Genomic DNA, 13,932 nt, shown 5'->3' with positions numbered 1-13,932 from the left:
AAAAAAAAACTGAGGGCACATAAAGAGATGCAGGCAAATTCAGAGTCAATGTGATATACCTTTCACCTTTCAATTCCAACTAAGAAATTAATAAAGATACTGAAAAGTTGGGACAACATGATCAACAAACTTAACTAATGGGGCTTGCACACAATACTGTATATAAGTCATCTTTAAACACCAATATATAGAGCTAAAACAGGAAAAAAAAAAAAACTGAGGGCACATAAAGAGATGCAGGCAAATTCAGAGTCAATGTGATTTTTAACATACCTTTCAATTCCAACTAAGAAATTAATAAAGATACTGAAAAGTTGGGACAACATGATCAACAAACTTAACTAATGGGGCTTGCACACAATACTGTATATAAGTCATCTTTAAACACCAATAAAACATATATAGTGCAAATTTAACAAATTTGTAAGGACTGTAATCACACAGAGGATTCCTCTGATGGAATGATGAAGTTAGACATAGCAAAAGAGATGATTAGAAAAGCCTTTATGTTTGAAAATTAAGAATCATCTGAATGAATTACAAGGTGAATCAGAAAATACTACGAAGTGAGTAACATATGAAGTGATGGGGACAAAGCAATCTAAGTGTAAGTCATCATTTGTTGCAGTATCTGCAACTTCACTAAAGAGAAGGCAGACAAATGCAGCTGCACCAGCACAGAGAGCCTGCACACAGGAAGCAGGAACACTGCACGAGACACTAATGACCATCAAGAAGTGGGGGAAGCCTCTTCATCCTGCTTAGCTAAATATGTCTTTGGATAAAGAATCTAGTGGAAATACTTTCTCTATATTTAATCAGCATTCTATCTCAATTTATAAATGCCACCTCCTCTCTCACTTATAAATACCAAGACTGACTCAGCCTAAAATATCCTAAATTTCACAAATTCAGTAATTGTATAAAGGTTAAACTGCCAGAGCTAACAGTGATCCTATTTTCTTAAACTTTTAAATCTTTCTCTCCCTAGATTTTAGGTGAAAATGTCATTTGTGAAAGTGACATGCACCAAATGGTACGTGCATTAGGTAGCAAACAATGCATCTAGGTATACATCTATTTAATCTGCTCTGTACTCTGTCAAATAGTCAAGGCACATTCAAGTTCATGTAACAGCTTACTGACCATCTGTTGGTAACACTTTATAATATTATTAAAATGTATATAAAAATAGAACCTGTTCTCTATATTAAAAAGATAATCTAGGTGCAGGCAGAAGATGCTGCACTGGAAGCACTGTGCAGAGACTCTGAAAGAGAAGGGTCAGGGATTCCCACTTCTGGGAAATGATTAGGTGGTATACATCAACCTTCTTAATGGAAACTCTGAAAGAAAAGATGCTAGATAAGATATAGGGGAGGTCCTCTTACACAATTAACAAAATAGTAAGGCAATCTCTGGTCAAGATCAGAAGACTACAACTTAGGAAGTGAACCCAGCCTTCAAAGCTGCATCTGTGTCTTGACGTAGATCCTTTGGAATTTCCTTTAGAGAAGTCCTGATGCTGCTTTAAATCTCAGTTTTTTTCTTTTTCCGAAAAATTTTTTATAATGCCTTTGCTTTTTTAAAAATTGTTGTTGTTGTTGTCTTTTTGAGACAGGGTCTCCCTGTAGCCCCAGCTGTCCTGGAACTCACTATGTAGACCAGGGTGGCCTTGAACTCACAGAGATCCGCCTGCCTCTGCCTCCCGAGTGCTGGGACTACAGGTTTGTGCCACCATGCCTGGCAATGCCTTTGCTTTTTAAAAATATATTCTCTGAGCTGGGTGTGGTGGTGTGGGCCTGCAGAGGCAGGCGGATCTCTATGAATTCAAGGCCAGCCTCGTCTACATAGTGAGCTCCAGGCCAGCTGGGGCTACAGGAAAACCCTGTTTCGAAAAGAAAAGAAAAGAAAAGAAAAGAAAAGAAAAGAAAAGAAAAGAAAAGAAAAGAAAATATATATCTGGACACAGAATTTTGTTTAACAGTCATTTCAATTTTGCCTAATTGTTAATTCTTTTGAAGCTAATCTATTTTTTGTCTGGTTGCTTTTAAGAGACTACTCTTTCAACCAGGTGTGGTGGTGAACATATATAATCCCTGCACTCAGGAGGTGGAGACAGGAAGATCAGGAGTTCAAGATTAGTCTCAGCAGCAGAGAGCTCGAGGACAGCTCAGGCTACATAGTGTGACTCCACAAAAACAATCAAACCAAACCAAACCAATCCAAACCAAAAGGATCCTTTGTCTTTAATGTTCTGGATTTTCACGAGGTGTCACATTAGATTTCCTTTAATTTTCCTCACTTTGGGCCTCCTCGGCTTTCTGGCTGAAGTGGAATGTGGTATTTTACAACATTCTTGGAATTCTCAGGCCTATTTCCTCAAATATAGCTCTGCCATTCCTCTCCTACAGTGTATCTGATTAAATGCATGCTAGATGCTTTCATTTTGTCTCTATGCTTCTTAATCTTTTACAAGTTATAGTTCTTGGTCTTTCTAAGTGTATTTCTAGATATTTTTTATTTTTATTTATTTTTTCATCTTTATTTCTATCTACTGTCTAGTTGCTTACTCTTTCTTATATTTTCAGGCCTTTTGTTTGAGATCTAGTAAACATTTTGTATTCATTTCTGTGTGTGTGCATATGCACACTCACTCACACAGGGGCATGTTGAGGCCAGGGGCTGACATTGATGTCTTCCTTAATTGCTTCTTCATGATGTTTTTTGAGAAAATCTCTCACTGAACCTGGATCTCCTCATTTCATCAAGTATGGCTGGTCAGTGAACCCCTGGGATCTGCCTGTCTCTGCCCTCTAGCACTGGGGTTACAGAGGCACACTACCACACCCAGCTTTTATGTGGGTATTGGGGATCCAAACTCAGGTCCTCATGCTTGTACTCACTGAGCCACCTCCCTACCTTTGTATTCTGTTTCTGATCATTCCCGTGCCAGAAGTTTTCATCTGAGTCTGCTGTTTAGCCCTACTCTGATGTATAGTATTTTACATTGAGCTCTTATTTTTCCTTGGAACTTCTCTGTGGAAATCTGTTAAGGTCTGGTACTAAGGTGGTATCCTCAGGAAAGTAATTGTGGGGCTGGAGAGATGGCTCAGTAGTTAAGAGCACTGGCTACTCTTGCAGAGGACCTGGGTTCAATTCCCAGTACCCACATGGCAGCTAACAACAGTCCATAACTCCAGTTCCAGGGGAATCCAATGCCCTCTTTTGACCTCTGGGCTTTGCATGACATGGGTCACTTACACACATGCAGGCAATACATATTCATACACATAAAATAAAAAATAAAAACATTAAAAAAGAAAGTAATTGTATTTGCTTCTTTCAGATTCTCAGGTGTAATACAGGACCTGAACTACTCTAAATTGTTGGCTTGAAGCTTTTCCAGCCCACTCAGAAAGTGTGACTATAGGCTGAAAAATCTCATTAAGGTTATTTAAATTACATATTTTCAAGGGAGATTCTCCTTCCAACTCCTGATACTCCTTGGCTCAGTATCAAAGACCAGGATAGGCAGTTTTCCTTATAGACAATGAGGGATTATATCTAGTTCATTCTTGATGTAGCCCTTTGGGGATGTGGCTTTTAAAGGTGTGTGTGTGTGTTGTAACTCTCTTAATAGCACTCAACTTTGAGAAGCCCAAGATCTCACTTCAAGGACCCAGACCTGACTGCTGACTACCTGTATTCAAAGTTACCTATTTCAACAAACCCCACAGCTAGAAGGTAGCTTTAGGGTTGTTATTCTTTTCCCACTCAGTTAATTTCTGAATTTACTTAGCCCCTAGCTTGCATAGTTTTTAAATTTTATTAGTTCATGACTGCATTCAGGAAGTTGATTCTTTTTAAAATTTAATACTTTAGCTGTTGTTTTCAATTGTCTTTTGTGGGTACCTTATTTATCATGCTGCCAGACAAGGCAATAGTTATACATACTTTAGGATCTTCTATGTATGTTCCTATGTTAAACTGGCTTCTCATTTTACTTTTTCATATTCACCTTATATTATGGTAACATAATTATCATAAGTTGGGTAGTAGCCTCTCTTCCCATCTTCAACATAGTTTATATATGATACGGAGTATTAGTTCCATAAATATGTGTGAAAAACCATATAGGCCTGATGTTCTTGGTGGAGTTAGAAGGTGATAGAATTCTGATTAGGAATTCAGAATCTTTAAGGTTACTGGTTTATTCTCATTTTCAATTTCTTCTTGAATTAATTTTGATATTTTCCTAGAAAACTATGTAAATTTTAAGATGTGTTTACATCTAGTTATTCATAATATGTTGATCTCTGGTATCAGAAGTCATAACTATTTTTAGTTCATGATATTTTTCATTAGTTCTATCTATTTTTAGTTTTAAATTTCTCCATTATGTTTAATTTCTGCTATGAAAATTATTTTCTTCTCTTTTCAGGTTATCTTTTGAGTTTCTTTTCTGGCTTTCTGAGTTGAACTTACCTACTTTCAGTTTTTGTTGCTTTATAAGGGCATAACAAATATTTTGTAGTTTTCATTGTGATAGCGTCTTAAATCTGTGAGTTACTTAGGAAAGCATTTTTTAAAAATTACTTTTAATTTTTATTTAGGTGGGGGCTCTGCTGGCAGAGGTCAGAGGACAACTTGCAGAGTTGGCTCTCTCCTTCATCACATGGGTCTCAGGTTGTCAGGCTTGGTGGGAAATTGCTTTGACCTGCTGAGCCATCTTGCCAGCTTGGAAAGCATTTTTTAAAGTTTCCAAGCACATTAAAAAATGGTTTTATTTTACTTGCTTTGAGGATGGAGAATGTATCTCTCTATATATTCTTTCAAAATAGTTGAGTCTTGCTTTGTGATCTAGCATGTGGTCAAGTCTTGCAAAGTGTTCCATTTATACTTGAAAGGAATATATATTTTCTACTCCCTGGGTACAGGGTTGCTGTGATCTATTAGAAAAAGGTTTGAATTTAGTTTTCATAGTTCTTGTTTTGCTTTCTTTGAGACATGTAGTCTCACTTTGTAGCCCAGCCTGGCCTAGAACTTGCTATATAGCCTACACTGGGACCTAAATCTGCAATCCTCCTGAGATTACAAGTGTGTGCCACCACTCCTGGCTTATATTTATCAATTCTTTAAAATAATGGTTCTTTCACAAGTTAATTAAATAAGTGTCTTCCACAAAGAAGCTCAGCTATTTCGTGTGTCATACACCTTCCTTCTGGGTTCCTTTCCTTCTTGTTTGATGAAGTAGGTTGAAGAAAATAAAAAGAGAGAAATTGAGACAGAAGAGTGAGGGCTCCTAATGGCATTCCAGTCTTTCAGGGCCTGTGTCCTTGCTCCTGCCTTTCTGGAAATGTAATTATACAAGCCAAAGAACTGTGCTTATTTGATGTCAGTTGAGGCTAAGGAATCCTGATAGAAAGAAACAAAAAGCTACTGAACAGATGTGTGCTTGTGGCATTTGCCTAATTTGCCACAGTGAAGCATGGATGCAAATTAAAATTTTTAGAAAGGAAATTGATTTTCTAGAAAGATAATAACAAAGAAGAAAATACACAGAAAAATTACCAGAAGAGAAATAAAGATGAAGGAACTAAAAATAATGAGTTCCAGAAAGCTGCCTTATTTATAAATCTGTTCTTTAAGGGGGTTGGGGGAGAGAAAGCACAAACAAAAAATACATTAGAAAGCAACCAGGCTCAAGTTATCAAATAGCATTAGAATCAAAGGAATAGCAAAGAGCAGAAATAATTGTCAACAATACATCTTTAGAATCCAACCACTTTAAACAGAGTAAGGATAATATGGGTGGATGGTGCATTACTAACATTACTACAGTTAAATTCAACTGTCTTCCCCACCTTTATTTTGGCCATGCCGTCTTCAGAACAGGGTTAGTTCATTTTGCCAGAAATGGCACAGCATGCATATATGTTTAAAACACAATGAGATTTTCCCCCTTGACCTTAACAGTATAAGAAACTCAAATTTAAGACAGGAATTCATCTAGGATACAAATAATTATTTCACTCAGGGAAGTTTTTTAAAAGAGTAGGAGTAAAAATTACACTATAACATTCGCTTTAAATATATACTGTTCAATTTGATTAAAGATAAAAATCATGTGCATTCTCCACAATGTATGTCAAGAGGGACTCTATTTATAAAGGATGTTTATAAAAAGGAAATAATTACCTTTGAAGCAAGGTTGTCTACTAAAGCTATCATAGAATTCTTAAACAAGGTGGCAGCAGTCAGAGGTCGTTTGGTCACTTCTGTAATGCTCAGTTTGCCTTCAGGCCACATATTCTTCAGCACAGAATTTGAACTGAGAAGCACAGAAAGAGCAATTCAAACGTTACACATAAATAAGGTGACTAAAAACAGCCAGGCAGTTCTATTGAACTGTATTCTAAACTCATAATGTACTACAGACTGAACTCACAAGTCTAACTGGAAAAATTATGCCATTCCCCAAATTATGCTAATATAATGACCAATACTGCACCATGAAAATGTTCCAAACCATAGCACTTAACCATAGCACTTAGACACTTTAAAATTCTTTAAAGTGACATCCATTGTATGATTTGTAGAACTCTCATGTGGTTAATGTGGCTCTTTATATAGCTCTATCTCTCTATATAGATATGTCATACAGACTTGGTTAAAAAATGAGGATGGGTGCCGGGCGTGGTGGTGCATGCCTGTAATCCCAGCACTTGGGAGGCAGAGGCAGGCAGATCTCTGCAAGTTTAAGGGCAGCCTGGTCTACATAGTAAGTTCCAGGACAACTGGGGCTACAGGGAGACCCTGCTTCAAAAAGACCAAAAAAAAAAAAAAAAAAAAAAGGACGAATCACTAGTAGGAAATCAGTTCTCAATATTACAGCAGAAAACGAAGCAAAACAGCTTCTAACAGGTGTCACTACACAATTTCTAAATATACAGCTAGGGACATAAAAATAACCATTCCGATACAGTCTTATGGCAAATCCCTTTACTACAGTAGAATTTATGAACATATTTACAGGTAGCACTGGCAGTTACTGTACTATATTGATATGACATTAGGACTACTGCAGACTAGTTCTAAAACTGTATTGTGGGCCAATTCCATATTGAAACTCACAGATTCACTATTTGACTCAGTAGATACTCGTATGTGTGTGTGTGTGTGTGTGTGTGTGTGCGCGCGCGCACGCTGATGCGTGCATGAGTGTATTTTTAAAAATTACGTGGTAATCTTGGCTGCAATTTTCTTCCTCTTTTGTGCTCACGCTTTGCACTTTAAAGTATCTGGAACCGGAAATGCTGCTTCATTTCTGGGAACTATCAGGTTATTTTTTATTTACTTTATTTTATTTACTTCATTTTATTTTATTATTTTGGTCTTTTTGAGACAGGGTCTCCCTGTATCCCCAGCTGGCCTGGAACTCACTATGTAGACTAGGCTGGCCTTGAACTCACAAAGATCCACCTGCCTCTGCCTCCCAAATGCTGGGACTAAAGGCATGTGCCACCACGCCCAGCCTTAGTCAGGATTTTTAAAGAAGTATTTTATTTATTATTTTTATTTTTTGTGTGTAAATGTATTGCCTGCATGTATATAAGTGCACTTGTGTTGTGCAATGTCCACAGAGGTCAGAAGAGTGTCGGATTCCCAACTGAAACTGGAGTTACAGACAGTGGTTATCTGTCATGTGGGTGCTGGGAATCGAACCCAGGTCCTCTGCAAGAGTAGAAAAATGTCCTGTGTGTACTTTGAAAATTCTCCTATATGTCAAAAGACAGGATCAGTGATGCTTGGGATCTATGCAGTTTCTAACCCAGATTCCTCCTCTACCTTATTCACTGTTAGCTGTTTTTGGAGACTAGTCTCATATTATATTGTAAATGAAGGGAAGGAGAAGATTGGAAATAAGATCATATATTAAATTAGAACTGATATAAAAGAAATCTAAACAGACAGAGTCATTTTGAGAGAAAATTTCTTGATAGACAGTCATGAATATACTGTTATCAAAACAGTTTTCTGAGGGGCTGGAGAGATGGCTCAGCAGTTAAGAACACTGGTTGTTCTTGCAGAAGACCCGGATTCGAATCCCAGAACCCCCATGGCAGCTAACAGCTGTCCATAACTCCAGTCCCAGGGGATCCGACAGCCTCTTCTGACCTCTGCGGGCACTGCACGACATGGGTGCACTTACCTACTACGTGCAGGCAATACATGCATACACATAAAATAAAAATAAATAATTTTAAAAAGATTTAAAAAAAAACAGTTTTTTGATATCTTAAAATACTAAAATACCCGGATCTCTGTGAGTTCCAGGCCAGCCTGGTCTACATAGTGACTTCCAGGACAGCTGGGGCTTACAGGGAGACCCTGTCTCAAAAAAAGAACCCCCCCCCAAAAATACTAAAATCCTTTTCCTATTTTTTAAAAGATTTGTTTTTACTTTTATTTATGTATGTGTGTTTTATATGAGTGTATTCTATGAGTGTGCAGGTATCAGAAGAGGGTATTGGATTCCCTGGAGTTAGAGTTACAGATGGTTATGAGCTATGTGATATAAGTGCTGGGAACTGAACTCAGGTCTTCTGGAAGAGCAGCAAGTGCTCTTAACCACTAAGCTAACTCAAAGCCCCTACAATCCTTCCTTAAAAGAGAAACAAAACCAGAAACCCAACATGTATAAAATGTAAGGCAGAGCTGAGCTGACCAATGAGAGAATAAAGAGTAGGGGCTGGAGGAAATGGCTCAGTGGTTAAGAACACTGGCTGCTTGCAAAGGACCCAGGTTCAAATCTCAGCACCTACATGGTGGCTAACAACAGTCTGTAAACACAGTTCTATGAGATCTGACACCCTCTGCTTGCATCCATGGGCACTGCACACACGTTGTACACTTACATACATGCAGGCAAAATACACACATAAAATACAAATAAAAAATTTAAGAGCAAGGAGTAAAGGTCTATGCACCTAGCAGGCAGAGAGTCTGCCTTTCCTCCATTTACAGGCATATGTGTACATAAGGGGTGATAAACATGCATTCGTGTATGCATGTACAATTTTTGAGGTCTATCTAGAGAACTAGAGACCCAAGGGTAATATTAACATATACAAAGTAAGAATGCATTCAGATTTTGGGAGACCGTTCAGCCACAGAAATATCAAAAAGTGTCCATAGGTAAAAGTGGCCCATCTAAATGCCATCTCACTGTAATGCCTTCTTCAATACAAAGATTGTAACAAACATATTGAATCTTTTTACCTCTTTGGAAGATTGTAAAATGAATTCATCTGAGCCTGGTGCCTTTAACTATTGGGTTTATCTAAGTTCCTCTGTTCTGACTCTGTGCTTCCCAAGCAACTAAGCAGACTGGCTTCTATGTACAGTATTTTTCACTGCTAATTAATAAGCAAAATTTCAGTACTGTTTGGCTTCCCAAGCAGGTTTTCCAATAGTGAAAACACCTGTGCTAGCAATGCAAGTATTGTATTCTTGTGACTATTCAGTATTTCACTGGAAATAAACTCATATGCTGCTTTGTTTCTACCCTTGTCTTGTGATCTTGGGCTATGCTAGTCCACCACTGAGAGGTGGAGCTACTCCCTGTGAGCTGATTCTCTGGGCCATGATAAATCTATAAAGATAATAAATACTACTTTGTGTTCCTTCTTGGATGCAAGCTTAACAACATATTGTGACATTGTCACTGACCAAATATGGTTGTTTTCCAATTTAACATTTCTTTTAAAACTTTTTATTTATTTTTATTTAGTGTATGAGTGTTTTGCCTGAAAGTAAATACATGAACTCATGTGTGCAATGCCTGTGGAGGCTAGAAGATGGCACTGGATTCACTGGAATTAGAGTCTATGGTTGGTTGTTAGCCACCATGCGGGTGCTAGAAATAGAACCTGGGTCCTCTGGAAGAGAAGCCAGTGTTCTTAATTACTGAACCGTCTCTCCAGTTCCTCCAATTTATACTTCTACAAGAGAAATGCTAGGCTCTGCCATTTGCTCCTCAAAATGGGTACATCTTGTCTGATAAAATTGAGCACCGATTTTTCTTTCTCAAGGTCACTTTCCCACGTGCCCAGCTCTCATATAGACACCCTCTTCCACTCCTATGTCTCTGTAACTCTCTATTGATGACAGCTCCATTCTCATTACTGGAGGCTACAACATCCACAGATGGGCCATTTTAAAGCAAAATTATCTTGAAAGAATTATTTAAACACCTTGTCTCAATGCTCTCATTTTTAGTTCTCTCTCAAGCCTATGTCAGCCAAACATTTGTCTTGACTGCTCCTTAGAAATCAGTGTAGTCAAGGATCCCATGACCTTCACATGAGCAAACGGGTCAATATCAACCCTTCCAACATTCTTGCTTTTGATCTGACACACTTTATCACTGTTTTCTTCTTAAAGCATTTTTTTCTTGGCTAGGCCTCTATGACACCAGTTTTCTGGCTTTCTACCCATCTCATGGAGTGCTCTCGACTTTTCTTTTGCTAGTTCATCCTTCCTTGACTAAATGCTGGCGCTTCAAGGAAAGAATCTTTCACCCTCTTCATAACTCATCCAGTCTCATGGTTTTAAATATAATCAGTATACTGACACCATGAATGTGCATCTCTAGTCCCATCTTTTTTGAGATGCAGATGCATTTGTGCAGTAGCCTACTTGGCATTTTCACTCAGATATGCAGGATGTACTTCAGCTTTACCACATCCAAAACATAGGTTGCCTTCTCACATAAGGCATATGCATCATCTGAGTTCTGGCTGTCTATCAGCAAACATCTCAACTCGCCTTTCTGAGTATCACCTAGTCTGAACCATTTTCATCATCTCTGTTACTGCTACCAGGTTTCAGTGTGGATTGTTAAGCCAGCTCCAACTGGTCTCTCTAGTTCCACTCTTGCTTCTGATAGAACAAGTTTTATATAGTGACACTAGTGATCTCCTTGGTATAAATAACACCAGATCATGCATTCCAATGGCTTCCCCCTTCATACTTCGGTCCTTACCTTGGCTCAGAGACTGATTCTGGTCCTGTGCACCTCTCTAACTTCACTCCCTACCACTTTCCCCACCTTTCATTCTGTCTTTACATACCACCGTTCTTGCTGTCCTTTCTGCTGTCAATACTCAAGCTGATTCCTCCCTCAGGGTCTTGGGACCAGCTGTTCTCTCTGCCTAGAATACTCTTCCCCCAGATATCTATGTGGCTCTCTCCCCAACCCAGGTATCTGCTGGATTTGACTTCAGTAAGATACCTTTCCTGGCAACCCTACCTTCAGTGCCTCCCCTGCCTTTCCTGTCTTTACTCTTCAATCTCTTACTTACTTACTCTGAAAGTTTTTGTTTATTAACTGTCACTTCCACTAGAGTACAGGTTCTTGAGGGCAGAGGCTTTTTCCAAATTGTTTTCCCAGCTGTATTCCAGGACTTAAAAGCATGTGTGGCTCAAAGGTACCCAATATACTTTTGCCAATCTAGTTAATGACTGGGTGTAGTTCTCTAATCTATAGAAAGCTGGCTAAGAATTCTCTTCCTGCTTTCTGAACCTTCTCTCCACACTGGGTTTAAAGTTCTGGCCAGGAGTGATGGTGTACTCCTTCAATCCCAGCACTAGGGAGACAGAGACAGGCAGATCTTTGTGAGATCAAGGCCAGTCTGGTCTACATAGTGAGTTCCAGGCCAACTAGGGGGCTACAGGAGACACTGTTCTCAAAAAGACAAAAAAAAAAAAAAAAAAAAAAAATCCTATAAAAACCTTTCTGGTACCAGAAAGCTGGTGATAGTGAACAGAGAAAGAGAGACAACTCAAGGAGAATCAAAGAAAATCTTATTAGTAGCAGACTCCTGCCTTAAGTTTATAGATCTTATAATTCTAGGGTCATATAACTTTTTTATTCATTAAGTATAACAAGGCAGAAAATCTGCTAGAAACTCCTAAAAATGTCACATAAACATAATCATGTGTATACTTACATATTATGCAATATATATCAAAGAACTTAAGGTAAAGGTAATTAATAAAATGTAACCATACCTGTTATACATGAGACGCTTGAAATCTTGAAATAAAGTGTCTTTATTTTTGTCAATAAAACCAATGACAGAATAGCTAAAGAGATAAAACAGAAAGCATGCATTATTTACCATGCAAGAGCCACACTTGAGCTTTTCTAGGAGTTTACAAGCCTTTTTGTTATCAATTATGCAATCAAACATCTAAAAAGTTGGCACTGTCCACTTAGCATTAAGTTAAAGGGCACATACTTTGCTCACTAAATAAAAGGGACTTTGTTTTGCTCCTTCATAAGGAAAGTGACTATCAGTCCCATTGTTCTGAGTATGATAATCATTTCCTACTGGTTATTGCTTACCTCAAGAAGATGACTTCAAAACAGATAGCTGTATATACAAAAGCAACATACAGGAAGTAATGTCTTATCCGTGGGGAGGTCAAGTGACTTGCCTAAGTACCACTCAGTGTTCAGGGTATAAAAAGGAGTCCAAGAAGAACTGCAAAGGATGGTAAGAATTGGGTAAGCAGGGAGAAAAGGGCCAGCAGACCACACAGAGAAACAGGCAGAATGAAGGGATGGAAGCAGGCACATGCAGGGACACATGCAGAGAAATGAGCCCATTATTCATGTCTGGAAGAAGGCAGAAAGTAAGGTTTTGAGAGCCCAGTTAAGATAACAGTTGGTAAGAGGAGGGAGCACCAGGGTGGGAGAACTGCACTGATGTCCTGACTGGAGATACCATTAGGGCTCTAGGGGGAGGCACTCTGTGCTGGGATAGAAGAGTAATTGGGGCTCTGGATGATTAAGCAGAAATTAGGAGGTTAAACAACAGTTAACACAATATATACAGCCTCTCCTTAACAGTTATGATTTCTTGCCTGTCTAGATTTTTATTCCTTCACAATCACATATCAATAATTCTCAGGTCTCTGACCTTTTGCCTTACACATTTAATTTTGCAACAACAACAACAAAAATCTTTCAAAGTGTGCTGCCCACAGACCTTTAAGGTTACTATGTTCACAGTGGTCTTCTTCCTAACACCTTCCTGTCATTTGTTACTGAACTTTTAAAATCACCTTACTCTATTGTTAAACCCACACAAATTGAACTTTAAAGACATTAGTACAGTGTTCAAGTCTTACTATGATTTGATCTCAGTTTATTTTTTCCAGGAATTTCTTAATCTGTACTAAAGAAAGAATACACTCCAATCAAAGGAACTTCGCTGCTATTTCTTGAATATTTTTTCACCACCCTTCCCACTTCTTCCTATAAAAATAATTTCCAGCATCCAAAGACCAGCATCAGTCTTTCTGGGTCTACCACAACAGCTAAAAATATGCTATTTTCTTATTCAGGATTTTTTACAACACTTGATAGTACTTGTATGATAATTAATTTAAACCATCTTTTATTATGTACATGTATATTTATGCATATTTGCTTAAAATACATTTAACTACAGATGTGTATATTTTGCAAGTAAAGTTCCTTGTGGTCAGAAACCATACCCAATAAAGTATTGTGCACACAGATGATAATCAGCAAAAATTCAGAAAAGGACTGAAAGGCTAAAGGAGAGAAGTCTGAAGTATTGAATACCAGAGAAGTTCTGGACTGGGAGTCTGGATACCTGGTTATTGCCTCAGTTCTTCTATAATCTTAGCATGTGGCTTGGGTAAGGCATCTACTCATTCTGCCTAAGTTTTCTCCTCAGTAAAACAAAAAGGTGGACTTGGAGGCCAAAGGTCTTTGTCTAGCTCAGTATTTTTGCCATTCTGATTGTCAGTACCCTGTATGTGAGGCTTGGATTTTCAGTGGGAGGTATTTGAATGGTACTAGACTTCTCTATTTAATATTTTGGAACCTGG

The 13,932-nt window shown here is 38.2% G+C and overlaps 1 protein-coding gene across 1 annotated transcript in view; it reads right to left on the bottom strand.

Annotated features, from left to right (window-relative positions):
- Positions 1-13,932, bottom strand: part of Myo1d (myosin ID) — a 481,196-nt gene that overhangs the window by 324,084 nt on the left and 143,180 nt on the right. The window contains exons 13-14 of the mRNA XM_029553582.1: positions 12,079-12,153; positions 6,202-6,334 (exon numbers count right to left, since the gene is read on the bottom strand). Coding sequence (XP_029409442.1) covers positions 6,202-6,334; positions 12,079-12,153 — 208 coding nt within the window. The remainder of the gene's footprint in view (positions 1-6,201; positions 6,335-12,078; positions 12,154-13,932) is intronic.

This window comes from Nannospalax galili, unplaced genomic scaffold, assembly GCF_000622305.1.
Source record: "Nannospalax galili isolate Female #2095 unplaced genomic scaffold, S.galili_v1.0 scaffold363, whole genome shotgun sequence".
NCBI classification, from domain to species: domain Eukaryota; kingdom Metazoa; phylum Chordata; class Mammalia; order Rodentia; family Spalacidae; genus Nannospalax; species Nannospalax galili.
The sequence above is the reverse complement of the archived record's forward strand: the minus strand, read 5'-3'. Positions and strand labels throughout refer to the sequence as shown.